This window comes from Macrobrachium rosenbergii, chromosome 53, assembly GCF_040412425.1.
Source record: "Macrobrachium rosenbergii isolate ZJJX-2024 chromosome 53, ASM4041242v1, whole genome shotgun sequence".
Taxonomy (NCBI): Eukaryota; Metazoa; Arthropoda; class Malacostraca; order Decapoda; family Palaemonidae; genus Macrobrachium; species Macrobrachium rosenbergii.
In genome coordinates this window covers 39844452-39861289 of record NC_089793.1, presented here as the reverse complement: position 1 = coordinate 39861289, position 16838 = coordinate 39844452, and the positions used below count along the sequence as shown (strand labels likewise).

The 16838-nt window shown below is 36.6% G+C and overlaps 1 protein-coding gene across 1 annotated transcript in view; it reads right to left on the bottom strand.

Annotated features, from left to right (window-relative positions):
- Positions 1-11638: 11638 nt before the first annotated feature.
- The window catches only part of LOC136834411 (uncharacterized), a 15800-nt gene continuing 10600 nt past the window's right edge, over positions 11639-16838 (bottom strand). The window contains exons 2-3 of the mRNA XM_067096970.1: positions 15604-15795; positions 11639-14049 (exon numbers count right to left, since the gene is read on the bottom strand). Of these exons, the coding sequence (XP_066953071.1) occupies positions 13864-14049; positions 15604-15795 (378 nt within the window). The 3' untranslated portion in view covers positions 11639-13863. The remainder of the gene's footprint in view (positions 14050-15603; positions 15796-16838) is intronic.

Below are 16838 nucleotides of genomic sequence, written 5' to 3'. Positions count from 1 at the left end.
GCCATGTTGTGAACTGATATTGCCCATTAAGAATATAACTTGCATTGTTTAATCGATCTGAAAGTTTTTAATATTTTCTAAAGTTACTAAATTCTAAGAAAATTTAGGTATCTTCATGATATCTACTTCATTATGATATCTATGTTTAGCGTAGGCTTACCATTGCAATGGGCATCATGAGCGTCATCTTCCAGATAATTTCAGGAGTGCTCTTTCTATTCCAGATATCATCAGGGAAGTCCATGCAGACGGTGACGGTGTGCATTCTTGGCCACGGCCAGGGAATACTTATGTGGAACTCAGACCAGCCATCTGGAGCATCAAAGAAGGGGTAAGTTAAGTTAAGTATACCCTAGTTTTAGCAGACCGCTGAGCTGATTAACAGCTCTCCTAGGGCTGGCGTACCGGGATCTTGTCACACTATATTGTTTGAGATAACACAGTCAGTTTACTACGTCTTACATTTAATTTGCAGAAGGGAATCGATCTTATTAGTAAATTTATAAGTTTGTGACACCCTTTGGGTTAACACATATTGCTTTTACTTCATAGAGGACGAATTACTTTGTTTAGGTTAACGCTATGAATGTTACATGTTCAGGCACCCAAAAGGCTACCACATCTCGAATTTATATGCAGTATTTACTTTAAGGGAAGGACATTTGTGACAGTTGTGGCATCTGAATTCTCTTTGACAGCTGTCTTCAGGTCTGGGCTAGGAAAGGGTATTCACTTAGTCTCAGAGTTTGCCTCTAAATTTAATGCAAAAATAATCGTCTCTTTAAAAGTTCGTCAGTAGTGCCTAGTGTATGAAAGTGATTTCAGAAATTATAATAATTCCCGTATGTGCTTGCAAATCTTCATGTTTTTCATTGTCTGTAGTTTTGTCTTTTTCCGTATACTGCTTAATTTAGTAAAGAGTCTCGGATATTTTGAGAGATGTTAAATGAAATGTATCATTCCCTAATTAAAAAAAATAAGCTCCAATAATGATAGCAAAATCTGCTTCTAAAAACATTTAAACATTCAAATGGTGGCTGAGATTATGAGTATGCTACCATTCTGTTTTCATTTTATACAAATAAATATTTCTACTTACATAAATACTTGTCAATGCAAGAATGGATTCGATGTGACACATCAAAGATACAAGGCATAATATGAGCACAGAGCAGACTGGAAGCATTAAATATATCGCTTGTGTTAATCTGAATATTGTGATCTTCATCTTCACAAACGGCCATGTGGTAGCCTAGCAATGATGAGGAGCATGGAGCATCACCACAGATTTCATCACAAGATTGGTATTTACGGTCGCAACATTCTGGTAAAGGGTACACAGTTGTACTTGGTACAGGTCTGGGATAAGGTTGCAGTTTGGTTTGGTTTGGTAATCAGATGTGGCTTTGCACTAGGTTGAGACCTAGAAGTCAGATGGGAATCAATAGTTGGTCTTGATGTGTAAGTGGTATGGGACTCAACATTTGAAGTTGGCCTGAAAATCGCAGGTGGACGAGACCTGAAATTAGTACAGGACTTTGCAGTTGGACTTGACCTGAAAGTGGTATGGTACTTTGCAGTTGGACTTGACTTGAATGCTGAATGTGACTTTGTTGTTGGAATTAGCATTGAGGTCAGATATGGTTTTGCTGTCAAAGGTGTCCTGACAATCGGACTTGGTTTTGAAGTTGGATGTGACTTGGCATTTGAATGGGTCTTTATAGTGTGAAATGGCTTAGTACTTGAGTGCTGAATGGCTGCCGTATTTGATGTAGTACTTGAGTCCTTATTAGTAGTCATATGTGGCTTATAATTAAAATCGTGATTGGTATGCATGCCTGGTTTGGTGCTCGTGTACTGACTGTCAGTCATGTGTGGCTTTGCTCTTCTTTGCTGTTTGGTAGTCATATTAACTCTTGTTTGCTGACTGGCAGGCATGTGTGGCTTAAGTCTTGTTTGCTGACTGGCAGTTATGTTTGACTTAGTAGGTAAGTGTTGCTTTATATTTGTATTTGGCTCAGCACTCAAATCATGTATATTAGTTATCTGTAACATACTAGTCAGATGTTTTGTAAGCAGGCATGGATTGGCAGTTATGCTAGTTGTCAGGTATGGATTGACACTGAAGCATGGCTTGGCATTCTGTTGTGTCTTTAAGCTACCATATAATGATGAATCCACAGTAAGATGTGGTTTCACCTGAGTGAGTGAATGATGCACCATAGGAATTTGACTTTCTTTGGTAGTCTGAAGTGGCTCAGTAGTGGAATGATACTGTTCTGTCCTTGTTCGTTGGCGTTGTTCTCTTAAATCTTTGGGTAATTTGTTTCTGCTGGGAGAAGAAGCTCTTGATTGTACTGGCTTTATCCCAAGATTTGTATTGTTATATCCAAGTTTAGATGGCTCAGATTTGGTTTTTGAATGATTTTTCCAAAGTTCTAGGTTGTTTTTAAAGCCAGTGGATTTAGGCACAAACTTAGCTTGGTTAGTCTTCATCTCATATTCTGTCCCCTTTTTAAACTTCTCAACTGACGTCCTGTGTCCTGATCTCAGCGATGTTCTTACCTTCAGATGGGCTTCAAAAGGAACCTTTGACTGTGCACTGAAAGATGAATTTTTCTCTGGATACAAAATCTTCTCTGTACTCACAGGAAATTTACTGGGTGAACATTTAGGCCTGGCACCCTCTTGCAATGTACCGTTATAGCTGCAGTTGTTTTTGAAACCTTTGACAGTATTCTCCATATGGTGGAAGTATTTTTTATTCATTTTATTCTCTACATTGAAGTTATTGTCTGAAGACTGTAACCAAGGAAGCAAGGCATTGCTTTTGAATGTTGTTCTTTCCGAAACATTTGGATTTTTTATATTTTCAACAATGTCTTTTCGAACCTGTTCAGAATTTCGTTTATGGCCATGACCTATGGCTTCTGCGTGGTCTTGCCTCCAAGTTGCCATTAATCCGTATAAAATAGAAACCATTATCACTTCTTTTGCAATGGCCATTTTATACGACAAGCGATTGATTAGCGATTAGATTGCCACAAATGAACTCATTTGCATCAGTTATATACCCTCAACTTATAAATAATGTAGTAGGTATTGTGTTCACTTCTGAATAATTGTCTATTCTGGTTTCATGTCACCTCCAGATGAAAACTATTTTAAATACTTCAGATATCGAGCGAAGTTTCCGGACTGATTTCGTTTTATGAAATACAAAGATAATTATTTTAAACCACTTCTAACATCAGTCGAAAATGTTGCTAATTTATCCTTACAGTTTGTGGCCAATTGCAAATGGGATTAATACTGGATAACACTTAATTCACTAGTTACAAGCGTTACCACCGTCGGCTGTGGTGTGTTTTGATCTCAGCCCTCTGCAAGCCCTGTCCCATACCGTAATCGACCCTCTGTCCATGGAGACGTCCCGCCAGCGCTACCTCCTCCCCCCACTTCCCACTGCCCCATTACCCCTCCGCCCACTTGCTCATGTCTCGCGGAGACGTTTGACAGTCTTATAGTGTACAGTACAATAATCACTAACGTAGTTTTCATTTTGACGTTTGACGCTTTTTCTTTGCATAAGGATCATTTAGAACTAATTAGAAATTAGAATTTCCCTTGGGTATGTGTGTGATGAGAAAGTAATTAGAAACAGTAATTTTGTAAAACTAAACATTTCATTTAGAAGGAATAAGAAAAATGTAATTTCCTGCGTATGCCTTTTGAGCACTCGACGACCTAATGTGGACAAGGAAGAGAACTGTAAGGAATGCATTTTAAAAAATTTAACTAATGACGTTCACTTTTCTACTTAGTCGTTCGGTGAAAACGCATGATTGCGTGAAAGCTTCGTCTTTAATTTGTTTGATTGTGATAAGACAAATCTTTCTTCAAATTGGTTATTCTTGTAATTTATTGTCAATTTAGTACGAAAAATTAAGATACGGGACCTTTTATGGTTATTGTAGTCCAAAATAAAGAAAAAACTTTTCTAGAGCACTCGGGACATTATATTAAAACACCCTCAGATATAAACAAACACGCACTGGGAAAAAATAGTACCTCTTACTAACTTTGCTGGTGAATGATAATGCAGTAAATGATCATACAATGGCTTCTGTTGCATAGAATAATGAATTGTAAATGAGCAAATGAAATTTAAGCCAATACAGTTCCGTTTCTCATCTTCGTGGACTACTTCGTAAGCTTCAGTTACGGTTAATTGCGAGATTTAGATGTTACATGAAGTTCATGGATTTTAGGCTGAAACAAGATATTGTATATAGTACATGAGATATATATGTATATATATATATATATATATATATATATATATATATATATATATATTATATATATATATTTATATATATATATATATATATATACAGTATATATATAAGTATATATATAAATTGTAGAGTTAAGCATAGGAATACGCCTGAGATTCCCCAGCGTATTCCTGCCCTTGACTTTTACTAGTCTGCTAAGCAAAGGACTAGTGTCAAGAAAGAGCCTCTGCAGCACTCCAGTGTTTCCGTTTCCTTCACATGATTTTTATCTTTATATATATATTCATCACGTTCCATATTTCGTGATTCAGTTATACATATACATATATATATATATATATATATATATATATATATATATATATATATATATATATATATATATATATATATATACAAAGTGTGTGTGTGTGCATGTAGTGTATATGTGCTTAAAAATGTAATACAACAGGTGTTGACAATAAGCAACTAAAAAAAAAAACAAAACTACAGCATTTGACTCTATGAGGTATTCTAGATAATCCAGCAGTACTTTATCCGACCCTACTTAACCATTAGGCCCTTTGTAACCGATAGCACCTCTCTCTCTCCCCTCTCTCTCTCTCTCTCTCTCTCTCTCTCTCTCTCTCTCTCTCTGCCAAGGGAAAGACTGATAGGATTATCTGTAGAGAGTAATTAAGGCTGTTACTCGGGAAAGTCGGTTGCTTTTGATAAAGGGCTTTATCGCCCTCTGTTGACCCAAGCTGAGTTACCAGAGCAGGCAACTGGAGTGGTCTGTTTTGGTAATGGATGTTGTTGTATGCATGACTTTCCTGGTTTTGACACGTCAGCTTTCTTTTAAACTCTTGTCAGGAAGTACTGCCGCCAGTGCACTTCATGTGGTGCACTGTAGGCATTACTGAAGGGTGTATGTAGCTCCCGTGGGCCCCTAACCACATCCACTTTCTAGAATTTTTCTTTGTCTCCTCTCCCCCTTCCTTTCTTCAGTCTTGCTGGCCACTTTCTCTAACTATTACTTCTTAGTGCTGTTGTTGGGTTTTCTCCCAGTTCCACCTTTAGATCCTTATACTTCAGGTCCTTTATTTTCTGGAGCTCATCATCTTGCTGTTCAACCACTCCAACTCTCACTTTTCACTATATTAAGCGCATGGCCGAAAGTGCCTCAGTGATTGACTTGACAGTCTGGATTTCATAAAGATCAAATTAAATCAAAGCTTTTTTTAATACAGAGATCTGTGTGACAGGCACCCAATACCCTCATTCTAGCCCAGGCCCATTGAAGACACGATGAGGGGGGAGGGAAAAAAGATTGTAGGTCTTGTTTGTTAAGGTAATGGATGTACAATATAATTAATGTTTTACTGCAGGTTGGGCTATTTCATGCGTTTTTCTTTAATCTGTAGTGTTCAGATTACTCACTGAAGTTCCTTTGACGTCATTTCACGGTCACTTGTTTACTTCTGATAAGGTTTCTCCTCTCCCTCTCTCTCTCTCCCTCTCTCTCTCTCTCTCTCTCTCTCTCTCTGCACACACACACACACACACACACACACACACACACATATATATATATATATATATATATATACTATATATATATATATATATATATATATATATATATATATATATATGATAATATATTATATATGCATATATATATATATATATTTATAATATATATATATATATATATATATATATATATATATATATATATATATATATATATATATACGTGTTCATGTTTAGCAACTTTATCGTCTTGGCCCTTTTAGGCATTTTCAGTTCAGGATACCTTACAGGAAGTACTTGATATTAGCCTTTTGAGCCTTGTCCTTTCAGTAAGCTTTCTGCCATGATCATTGTTGTATAATGTTTTTACCCTTTTACCATAATCGCTGCATAGTGAAAACCCTTCAGGCAAGTAATTTCCAGCATTCTATTTGATAATGTTTTTTCCATCCTCCCTGTAAATCTTTTATTTCTTGCTCTTTCATAAAAGCTTTTACTTCTTACCCTTGCGGTAGGTCTTTCATCTCTTCAGAAGTGTTAAACCTTTAACTTCATACCGGAATCAGGCTATGTCCAATGGAAATAGAAGTAATGAGGACAGTATGCACAGAAAAATGAAATATCACAAGATGGAGAAGGAATTAATGTGATTGAATGATGGAGGTATCTAGGAAACGTGATTTCCGGTAAATTGGTAAATCAGTGTGTGAAGCTGAATAAGATCTGAAATCAAATAACAAATAAGTACAAATGAAATTAAGATTTGCATAAGTTTAGTAAGATCGCGAATTTTCACTTATTAAAAAAGAGAACTTGTGGAATATCTCAAACAAGACACATATCAGCAACGGCATAGCCGGTATGGATCTACCCACGTCACCTCGAGGTGCTAGCACTAAACATGGCGGGAAGCCTCGGTGGGACGCCATTGATAGCGCCTAGCCTCGGTGATCAAATATCGTTTATTAACTCAATGCTAGAGTATGATGTTAATGTACGATATTTTGATCACCGAGGGCTGAGTACTAGGCCACACGGCGTCCCACTGAGCTTCCGCCATGTTTAGTGCTAGCACCTCGGAGGTGACGCGTAGGTGGATCCATACCGGCTTAATATGCCGTTGCTGATATGTGTCTTGTTTGGAGATATTCCACAAGTTCTCTTTTAATAAGGAATTGCCATTCGCAGATCTTACTAAACTTATGCAAAATCTTAATTTCATTTGTAATTTCATTCTAACGTATTTGATTTCCAGATCTTATTCAGCCTACACACTGATTTACCAACTCAAGAGAACCTATACCGGAAATCACGTTTCCTAGATACCTAACACATTCAATCGCATTAATTCCTTCTCCATCTTGTGATATTTCATTTTTCTGTGCATACTGTCCTCAATACTTCTATTTCCATTGGACATAACCTGATTCCGGTATGAAGTAAAAGGTTTAACACTTCTGAAGAGACGAAAGACCTACCGCAAGGGTAAGAAGTAAAAGCTTTTATGAAAGAGCATACCGGGTTAATATCCCGTTGCTGATATGTGTCTTGTTTGGAGATATTCCACAAGTTCTGTTTTAATAAAGAATTTCCACTCGCATCTTTGGCGCCTGCTGGCCCAAACCTCAACAACTATAGTCTAGGCTAACTCGTTTTCAGTGCCCTGGTAACCTACGGGTCAACATTGTAGCCGATTTCTTAACGGTACGTTGCCAGGGCACGATAATGCAGCTATCGGACTCGCCGATACTTTCACTGAGCGGAGTTTCAGCACCCTTATTGTGTTAAGTTACAAAGTGGATCAAATGGAAGCAGTGTGTAATGATAAAGTTTTTCATTGCTTTCATGGTAAACTGACAATATCTGTAGCAATATTGTTGCTCAGGCCCTTGAGCTGAAGGGACTCTGTAATGTTGCTCTAAAATGTCATGTTCTATCACCTTAATTTTACAGACTTTCTTTGCTGCTTTGCATTATATGATGGTACCTTTTTACTCGTTTTAAATTGTTTGCTCATGTTGAATAGTAATAATGGGAGCCGACTATTTCCTACGTAGTCTTAATACTCCCCTATGTAGGAAATATTAATATAGTACTTGACAATCAACATTGTTAACGTACGAGACTTACCAGGTCTAGAGATAGTCACCAGAGAAGAAACACGACGTTGATTGCCAAATATCAAGCAATGATTATTTTAAAAACTAATATTCTCATCCTTGTTAAGAAAAATGGCGCTATCATTTCCAGTGGAAGACAAATAAAACACATTTTCTAATTTAGCTCTTAATCTCTATTATCTGTTTATTGTTTTTCACTATATCTACATATCACAGGAATGCTATAAACATACATATTTTTTTCATCGAATTACAAACAGTATGGCGATGAAATGAGTCACAACCAGTCTGATTCTTGCACAAGCAACAAAAATCTAAGGTTAGGCAAAATAGCAACAAAAAGTAGATAAATTAATAAATAAAAAAACTAACACTGTAAAAACTGTAAAATGAAGCTGCATGCACCTACAATTTATGTTATAAACTAAATAGACTTTCTTAAGCATCCTAAGACCAAGCTGTAAAAATCAAAAGTCCATTTATAAACAGCTGACAGCGACATCTTAAACAGCTGAGCATCCCAAACCAAAGTCTTAAGAATTTTGGATATTATATATATCCAAAACTGATGTTTTATACAACATGAATCGACGTTGTAAACAACAGAACATATTCCGTATATCACCTACTGATGGCATAAACAAGTAAAACTGTTCTAGATATCTCAGCCTGGTGTTGCAAACAACTACGCTTGTCTCAGACATCCCTTATCGGTGTTGAAAACGACTAAATGTGTTGCTATAAAGATAACTAAAGTATTTCATTGACTAAAATGATAGCAGACTATAGGTACATCTGACATTGCTAAGGTAATAATTTCTATCAATACTGTTCATGAGCTATAAACTTTTCACTCCAAAGGAAAATAAAACTGATAAAATACAACTTAAAGATAGAAATATGCGGCCTATATGTTACATAAAGAAGTACAAAAAAAGAGAGAGAGAAATGCTCAGTGCGCAGGCGTTATGAAAATTAAAATTTTATTTTGTAAATGATGAAATATATTTCGACGTTTATGTTTCGTCAACAAACTGTGCTACATTCAGTTACAGACGTAGTCAGGATAAACGACATAAAAGGCATAAATTTTGTGTAAGAGTTTCAACAACTTGCATGTTTTAGCAACCAAAATGAAGTCGTATGATCAGTCTTTGCGTCTACATATTAAAGAATTCTGCACGTTGCACCCTGCGGAAATCCAGTTGGAAGAAAAAACGAGAGAATTAAAAGACTGAAAACTGCAGGACTTAGAATTGGGAAATATAACAATAGAATATTTGCTACTTTTAACAAAACATCTGTCTTAATTAACCAGCGAAAATTTATTTTGGCAGAGTTCATACGAGATACCCGCTGTATGAAGGTAGTGTCGTCGGTGCGCCTCATGGGATGCACTGTAGGCATTACTAAAGGTTTTTTGCAGCATTCCTGCGGCCCCTAGCTGTAACCCCTTTCATTCCTTTTACTGTACCTCCATTCATATTTTCTTTCTTCCATCTTGCTAATCACCCTCTCCTAACAGTATTTCATAGTGCATCTGCGAGGTTTTCCTCCTGTTGCACTTTCCAAACCTACCTCCTCTCAGTTCCCTCCCCAGCGCTGAATGACCTCATAGGTCCCAGCGCTTGGCCTTTGGCCTAAACTCTATTCCATTCCATTCCGTACGAGATACATAGTCACAGCGCCAAATAGCCCCCAAGAACTTACTTGATTATACGGTATCTCCAAAGGTAAATATTTAGCCAGATCGTATGCCGAAGAACTCATTGTTCACATGGGTACCATTACCAGTAAGCTTGATAACTTGCTATTGTAGACTAAGACTCTTTGGAACCTCTTGCCATATCTGACTAAAATCTCGTATGCTAAAATCTCAAGATAATTTAAGTCGAGTATGTCTACCGTGTGCTGATATTTCGCTCATAAATCATTTGATTTCTAAAATGTACTGCCATTCAGCTTTATGATTCCCTCAGATGACGTCACGATTTAGGGTGAAACCATTAACATGAAGTTTTTATTTATGTTTTCCATTGATTGCATTGATGGAATGGGGCGAATATGGAAGTACCTGGTTAGAAACATTATTATAAGGTAAAAAATTAAGAAAAATGGTTGATGTGAAAATATAACTAAGGCAATTAGGAAAACGAAAAAGAGTGAGCAGAGAAATCTGATTTTTAACTTTTTAGAACCTTTTGAGACTTGTCTGGACTGAGGTATGAATTGAATTTTGTTTTTAATATATATATATATATATATATATATATATATATATATATATATATATATATATATATATATATATATATATATATATATATATCTATATACGTGTGTGTGTGTGAGAGAGGAGGGCTGGTAGTGAATGATGATGAGGATGTTAGAATAGAGGTGGTTGATTTGTACAGGTATTGAGGAGGAATATAACAGATGATAAATGGGTGTAAGAAGAGAGGTAGATTGCAAAACAGAGGAAACAAGAAAGGCAACAAAGTCTATGTTAAATATTTTGAAGAGAGGAGCAAATTTATGGATGTAAAAGTTAGAATGAAAGAATGGACTTACGAGCCAAGCTTCTATTATGAGAGTGAAGTTTGGTTATTGATTGCAAATGAAAGTAAGGGATTGAATTGAAGCTGTTGATATAAATTATTTCTGTTTTATATTTGAGTAAGGAAGGTTGAGTGTGAGAAATGGGAGATACATGTAAGTGGAAAATACTTTTTTTTTTAGCCGAAAAGATGTGTTAGAGTGCATTGAGGTAGTTTGGTCATGTGGTAGGAATGGAGGACAGTAGGTTGGCAAAAAGATGGAATACCTAGAAAGTGCTGAATTCACGTACTGCAATGGAAGCACCTGAATATCCCGCAAGTAAGAAATTCTTGAGTGGCACAGTGTTTGTATGGGTTCAGTGCGCTTTTTGTGATCATTCTGTATAAGTATACAAGTCTTATAATGTTGTGGAAGTTTTCTGCACTGTGATTTCACCCTTGGATAATCAGTTAGAGGATGAATGTGGCATTGGTTAGTGTTTTGTTCTTCCGTAGAGCCATTTCGCAATACAAGGAAATTGTTTATGGTTGCCAGCCATTGGGCGTAAGACAGAATGAGGTTGCCTGGTACCCCGACAATCTCCAGTTCGCCCATGGGCAAGATGTACAACCAGTGAGCCGCCGATGTATTGTAGTAGACTGTTTAGTTAAATGCTAAGGGATTTCCCCAGAGAAAAAGATTCAGATGTGGCTCACCAGGCAAACAGAAGAGGATATCAAATCTTTCTAAGCAAAAGCAGCATGGTCCCCAGTTTTCAGCTGTCTTGATTAATCATGCTTCCGAAGATGGTTCCACCTAAAGGAACACTGGATGACCCTTGGCAGATACTGGTCTTCATAGATCTTGCCTAGTTCGCTACTGTTCGATGTAACCATTCAGTTCACACACACACACACACACACACACACACACATACACACACACACACATATATATATATATATATATATATATATATATATATATATATATATATATATATATATATATATATATATACAGTATATATATACACATACATAGATATATACATACACACATACACACACACACACACACACACATATATATATATATATATATATATATATATATATATATATATATATATATATATATATTATATATGTTATATATGTTATATAGTGCGTGTGTGAGTGTGCGTGGGGGTGGGTGGGTGAGTGGGAATATTATTGAGAAATAGAAGGGTCGAGTTATGGGAAAAAAATGGAAATGGTCATACGCCTATGTACAGAAAGAGGACAACATCATCGCGTGTGTTTCTCGCAAAGGGTTTTAAGAAAAAACAGTAAAAATTTGAGCTACCGCATGCAAGCAACGGGCGCGTTTACATATAAGTTACGAATCGATTTACTTCTGCGTATTTTCAGAAAGGATCCTTGTTAGGCATGTACCCATAAATAATGTGCATTTATGAGATACTATGCCATAAGTAGCAATTACAGCAAGCACACAAAAACTGCATGGTTGTTATGTTCATCGTTCCTGAAACAGACAGAAAAAACACATTTCTCTTGCGAATTACCGGCCCCACATTTCTTAATTCTGTTAATATAAGTTGACAGCGTATCTTTGAATTAAAATTTCTAATATAGATTGCGAATTTGCGAGGCGCTAGACTTGACAAATCTTCGACATTTAGTCATAAACATTGCCAAACCAACTGTTGGTCTTCTGTGAACAGTTAGTATTGAAAACTTCGTTTTCTTTAAAAAAAAAAATTCCTGAGGAGTAACAGGCAACTATGCATATTCATAGTATGTGCATAGTTAATTGTCCAGCAAAGCTGGTCCCCCAGTAAACAGTCTTGAACAAACAAACAAAAATCAGTTTAATAAATCCATCAGTCTCAAACGAATTTTTTTTTAATCACCGGCAGTCAGGACTCAGTCCAAGCAAACAGCAAAACCCAGCTGCTCAAGGATTAATATCATCTCTTAGACCAACTGTAAATTTAAAGAAGGCTTTGGGTTTTGTCCCAATGAAGTTGTTCAAAGTCAGTGTTCCATTTAGAAAAATATTATCAGTCCCGCAACAACCCTTCAGCACTTGTCAAAAAGGCTTCATTTCATAATCAGTCCTAAGCATCTCAGACCATTCCTCAATCACAAGATCACCTTTGATTTCAGAAAATTTTAGACCAGTCCCCAGTAAATAGTCTTAGGTATTCTTACCAGTGCATGTCTGTTACTCCAAAATTTTTACACTAATCCGCTTACCAATTTACGCTGTTAACCTTCCCTACCTAAAACTGGTGAAATAATATCCGATAGTTTATGGTGTAATTCTGGTGAACTGGGAATTCACTTCCATCCTAAACGCTTGATGAACCATCACCAACAACGCCATACTTAATGGTAATGTTGACACCCTGTGGGAAAGTGTTTCTGGGTGGGGAAAATGGCTGGAAATGAATGACAGGCAGAGATACAGTAACCTAACCTTCCTAACCCATCTAACTTTACCTGACCCCAGCTAGAAGTATGTCGTTTCACTGGGGTTCTCCGCTGGTTAGACATGATGAAACTCAAATTCATCAGAATGACAAAAAAAAAAAAACTATTAGTGAAGCCACAATTCACAAATTTTAGAATCAACACCGTTTTTGTAAAGTAATAAATAACTCATTTCACGGCATTGGGTAGGCTGTGTCGTTTCCAAGCTTGGGGGACGAAGAAACAGTAACACTTCACATTGTCTAAAAATGTAAGTGTGCAATTTAAAAGAAATGGAAACATCGTGGGGGCGCCACATAACACGCGAAAAGATCAAGAAAATTACGCATTAGTCGGAAAAAGAATGCTCTAGAATAAGTTTCGCAACACTGCGCATGCGGCACTATGCAGTGACGTTGCAAATTGCAAAAAAGCAGTAAGGGCGGGAAGAATCAACGGTACGAGCCAGGCGAAGAGTAATCACTGACAATATCATCGCATTGTAAATAAGTGAGAATGATTACAAATCACCAACCAGTCTGTTTTTCGTAATTTCCAAGGATTTTTGCTGAGAGGAAAATTGTTGTCTTCATCTCTACTGGAAAACTCGTCCAAATGTATGACAACCAACCAGAAAGATTTTAAATCATTTCCATTAACCAATCCTAAAACTCATAATTCAGTCTTCATTAAAAAAAACACTAAGTATGTCAGGCCTCATGAAGTAGTCCTCACAATTTCATACACATCCCCGTTAAGCAATCTTAAACGCCCATTTCAAAGCACCTGAGAAAAATTCCCATAGATCATCCTAAACATTTCATCAGACCACCATCAACAAATCTGAAACTTCATCAAAGCAATCCTTATTTAAAAATCCTTTGGTTATAATCCAGTAAAATGATAACATTTTCACGGTAGAATCTTGAGTTCAGCCGTTCTTCGATGACCTCTGGTGTGTTTTCTCAGCAAGACCAGGTCGTGCAAGGTCAGGCCGCGCCAGGTTCTGAGACCCTTCATCACGTGAAGGTTTTCACAGGTGTCCACCAAAAGACGGGCTGTTGACAGACCTAGGACGCAATTGTAGAACTCGAGTACCTGTTCGGAAAAAGGGTTATTTAGATGATTAATGAGCAGGATCTAGTAAATAAAATAATTTTTAAACGATTGGCTGATTGGAAGAATCCTCAACAGAAATACATTGATAGGCTGAAAGTCACTTGGTTATATATCAAAAAAAGAGCAAGTCATACGCTAGAAGACGAGGCTTTGAGGTGACTTACTGGATAATACTTGATTGTTTATCAGAATTTCAGCTGGTGTCGTGATCAGAGTGTGAGTTGATTAACAGATGACTCATTAGAAAACGGTATTACTAATTGAATTATTCATTTGCTGACACTCTTTCAGGAAAGATGTATAAGTTAGCAAAAGAACTAACTTTACATAGGACTAACTAGTTGAGAGACTAAACGAATTATTACAATTGACTGGTTTGCAGACCCACTAGGGGACTAATTTTTTTTATTTACTTCTTATTGAAAGATTTAAACTTACATTATTTACAATTACAACATTTACAACATGGTTTCAATATACATCAATACAGTATAAGTTAAGTATATCTTAGTTTAACCAGACCACTGAGCTGATTAACAGCTCTCCTAAGGCTGGCCCGAAGGATTAGATTTACTTTTACGTGGCTAAGAACCAATTGGTTACCTAGCAATGGGACCTACAGCTTATTGTGGAATCCGAACCACATTATAGCGAGAAATGAATTTCTATCACCAGAAACAAATTCCTCTTGTTCTTCACTGGCCGGTCGGAGATTCGAACTCGCGACCAACAGAGTGGTAGCTGAGAACGGAACCCGCTCACCCATTGAAGAACTCAATACAGTATAAACATAGGCTAATTGACTAGTAGACATGCCATGGCTACTGATAAATTATTGTTAAACATAGTACGCAGAAGATCAGTCGACTTGAAGAAAGACTAATAGATAGTATAATCAGTAAAATGTTAATTGATAACAAAAACTTGTCGATGAATTAACAGCCCGACTGCTTTATGATCAGCAGAATCAGTAGACTGGACAGTGGAAAATTTACTAAAATTTACCTGTTGTTACATCTGGTTTTGTAGCAAAGACTTGTTGAGAGACAATGAGATTAAGTATTTGGATGATTGTTTCAATCAAGGTCCATGGTTTCAAGAAGGGATAGAATTTCACGTTAACGTTTGCATTTATTATGAGGTTAATTTGCCATCTGAGAGATTGTTCGTAAGAAAGAAAATAATAAGCTATTAATTAGTTAAACGATACAGGCTCTGGTATTGTGATGTATGGACTGACTAGAAGAATAATGAATTAAAAAGAAGCTGAAAAACATTTCTATAGATACTGATACTTTGGAAATAATTGTTAATTACCTGTTCATGAGTAAAATTATGCATTTTTGACCAAGGGCCACAATAGAATTTTATGACACCAAATTCTTTCTAGACAGTCATTCAGTCAGAAAACCCTAAGCAGTCTGCCAAGTACTTGTGATGGTATTTAGCAATAAAAAGAATTTTATAAACCCCCTACATAATCACAGAATAGACGACTCGCTTGCAGAACTATAAAGCGCACAGTGGCCTAACCTCAAGTCGCCTCATGCGATTATAAGAGAGGATTTCCAGAAGGTCATTTTCCACGATGGGAGTCGGCCTTAGGACGAGCCTCTTCAGCAGCTGAGCCTTTTTCAGCGCTGCCACAATTCCTTGACGCATGAGGGTGAAGTCCTTCGCCCAGGCTTTCGGTCCCACTCCCGTCATGCAGTCTACCTCAAATATCTGGAAAAAAGGTGTGTTTGAACTGAGCTAAACTCATTAGGACTCATTTAGAAAATGAGGTGAACAAATTTTTCCTTAAACTGTATGAAATCATAAACCTAAATTCAAGGCTTTATTCAACTGCGCCACTTATGTCTGCAACAAAAGGTGAACCATATTAATTATTACCTTTAAACATGATGCAATGCCATTTGAAATACTTAACTCTAAACACTGACATTTCACAAATGATATGCCACACACACCAGACTTGCTCCAATAGTTCTTGTGCTACATTGCGACAATAATCTTTTGTTTTAGACTCAACAGGAATGGTGTAAGCTGTAGTATACAAGACTCTACACTCACCGTGATTAATAATTTAATAATAAACTATTTCTTTGATAATTAGATGAATACAAATTTGAGTGGCCTTATCCCGATAGCAACGGATTCCTCGTCCACTCTGGCAACAACGTAACACCCGTCAGACTGTCTTGTCCCTTGAATACGCTAGAGAGTAGCAGTCCATATATATGGAATTCTTTCCATATATATGTGTTTTCAGATTACTATAACCATTAATTTTCTCTTTTAAGAACCATCACTTCATATGGGAAAGACCACACTACCTTTGCCGTCCCCTTTTCGACTTCAAACCCTGGCTAAATAGTTCTGTTCGGTAGTTCTTCATTTTACAATAAAAAAAATTATTACTTCTAGCTTCATAATAGTAGTGGATATGAAATGCTATCGATACGATTTCATAATTACATTAAATCTTCAGAAGTCAGGCGATGCCAGTGATCATTTTCCTCCCAGATCAATAACCTCATTCACCTGACTAACTTATGCATTCATTGATCTTCTTGAACTTACATTAAATTTGTATAACTTACTTATGCATATTTTCCTATCATAGTGGGCTGCTCCATAATTTTGCATTCTTTAGTATTTTTTCGGTGAGGTTCATTGTCCTGTGTGTTTGCCACCAATGTGTGATTAACTGGAGTTACGTGTTTGAGCAGATCAAGGAGTTGTATTTATGAGAATAACCCAGCATT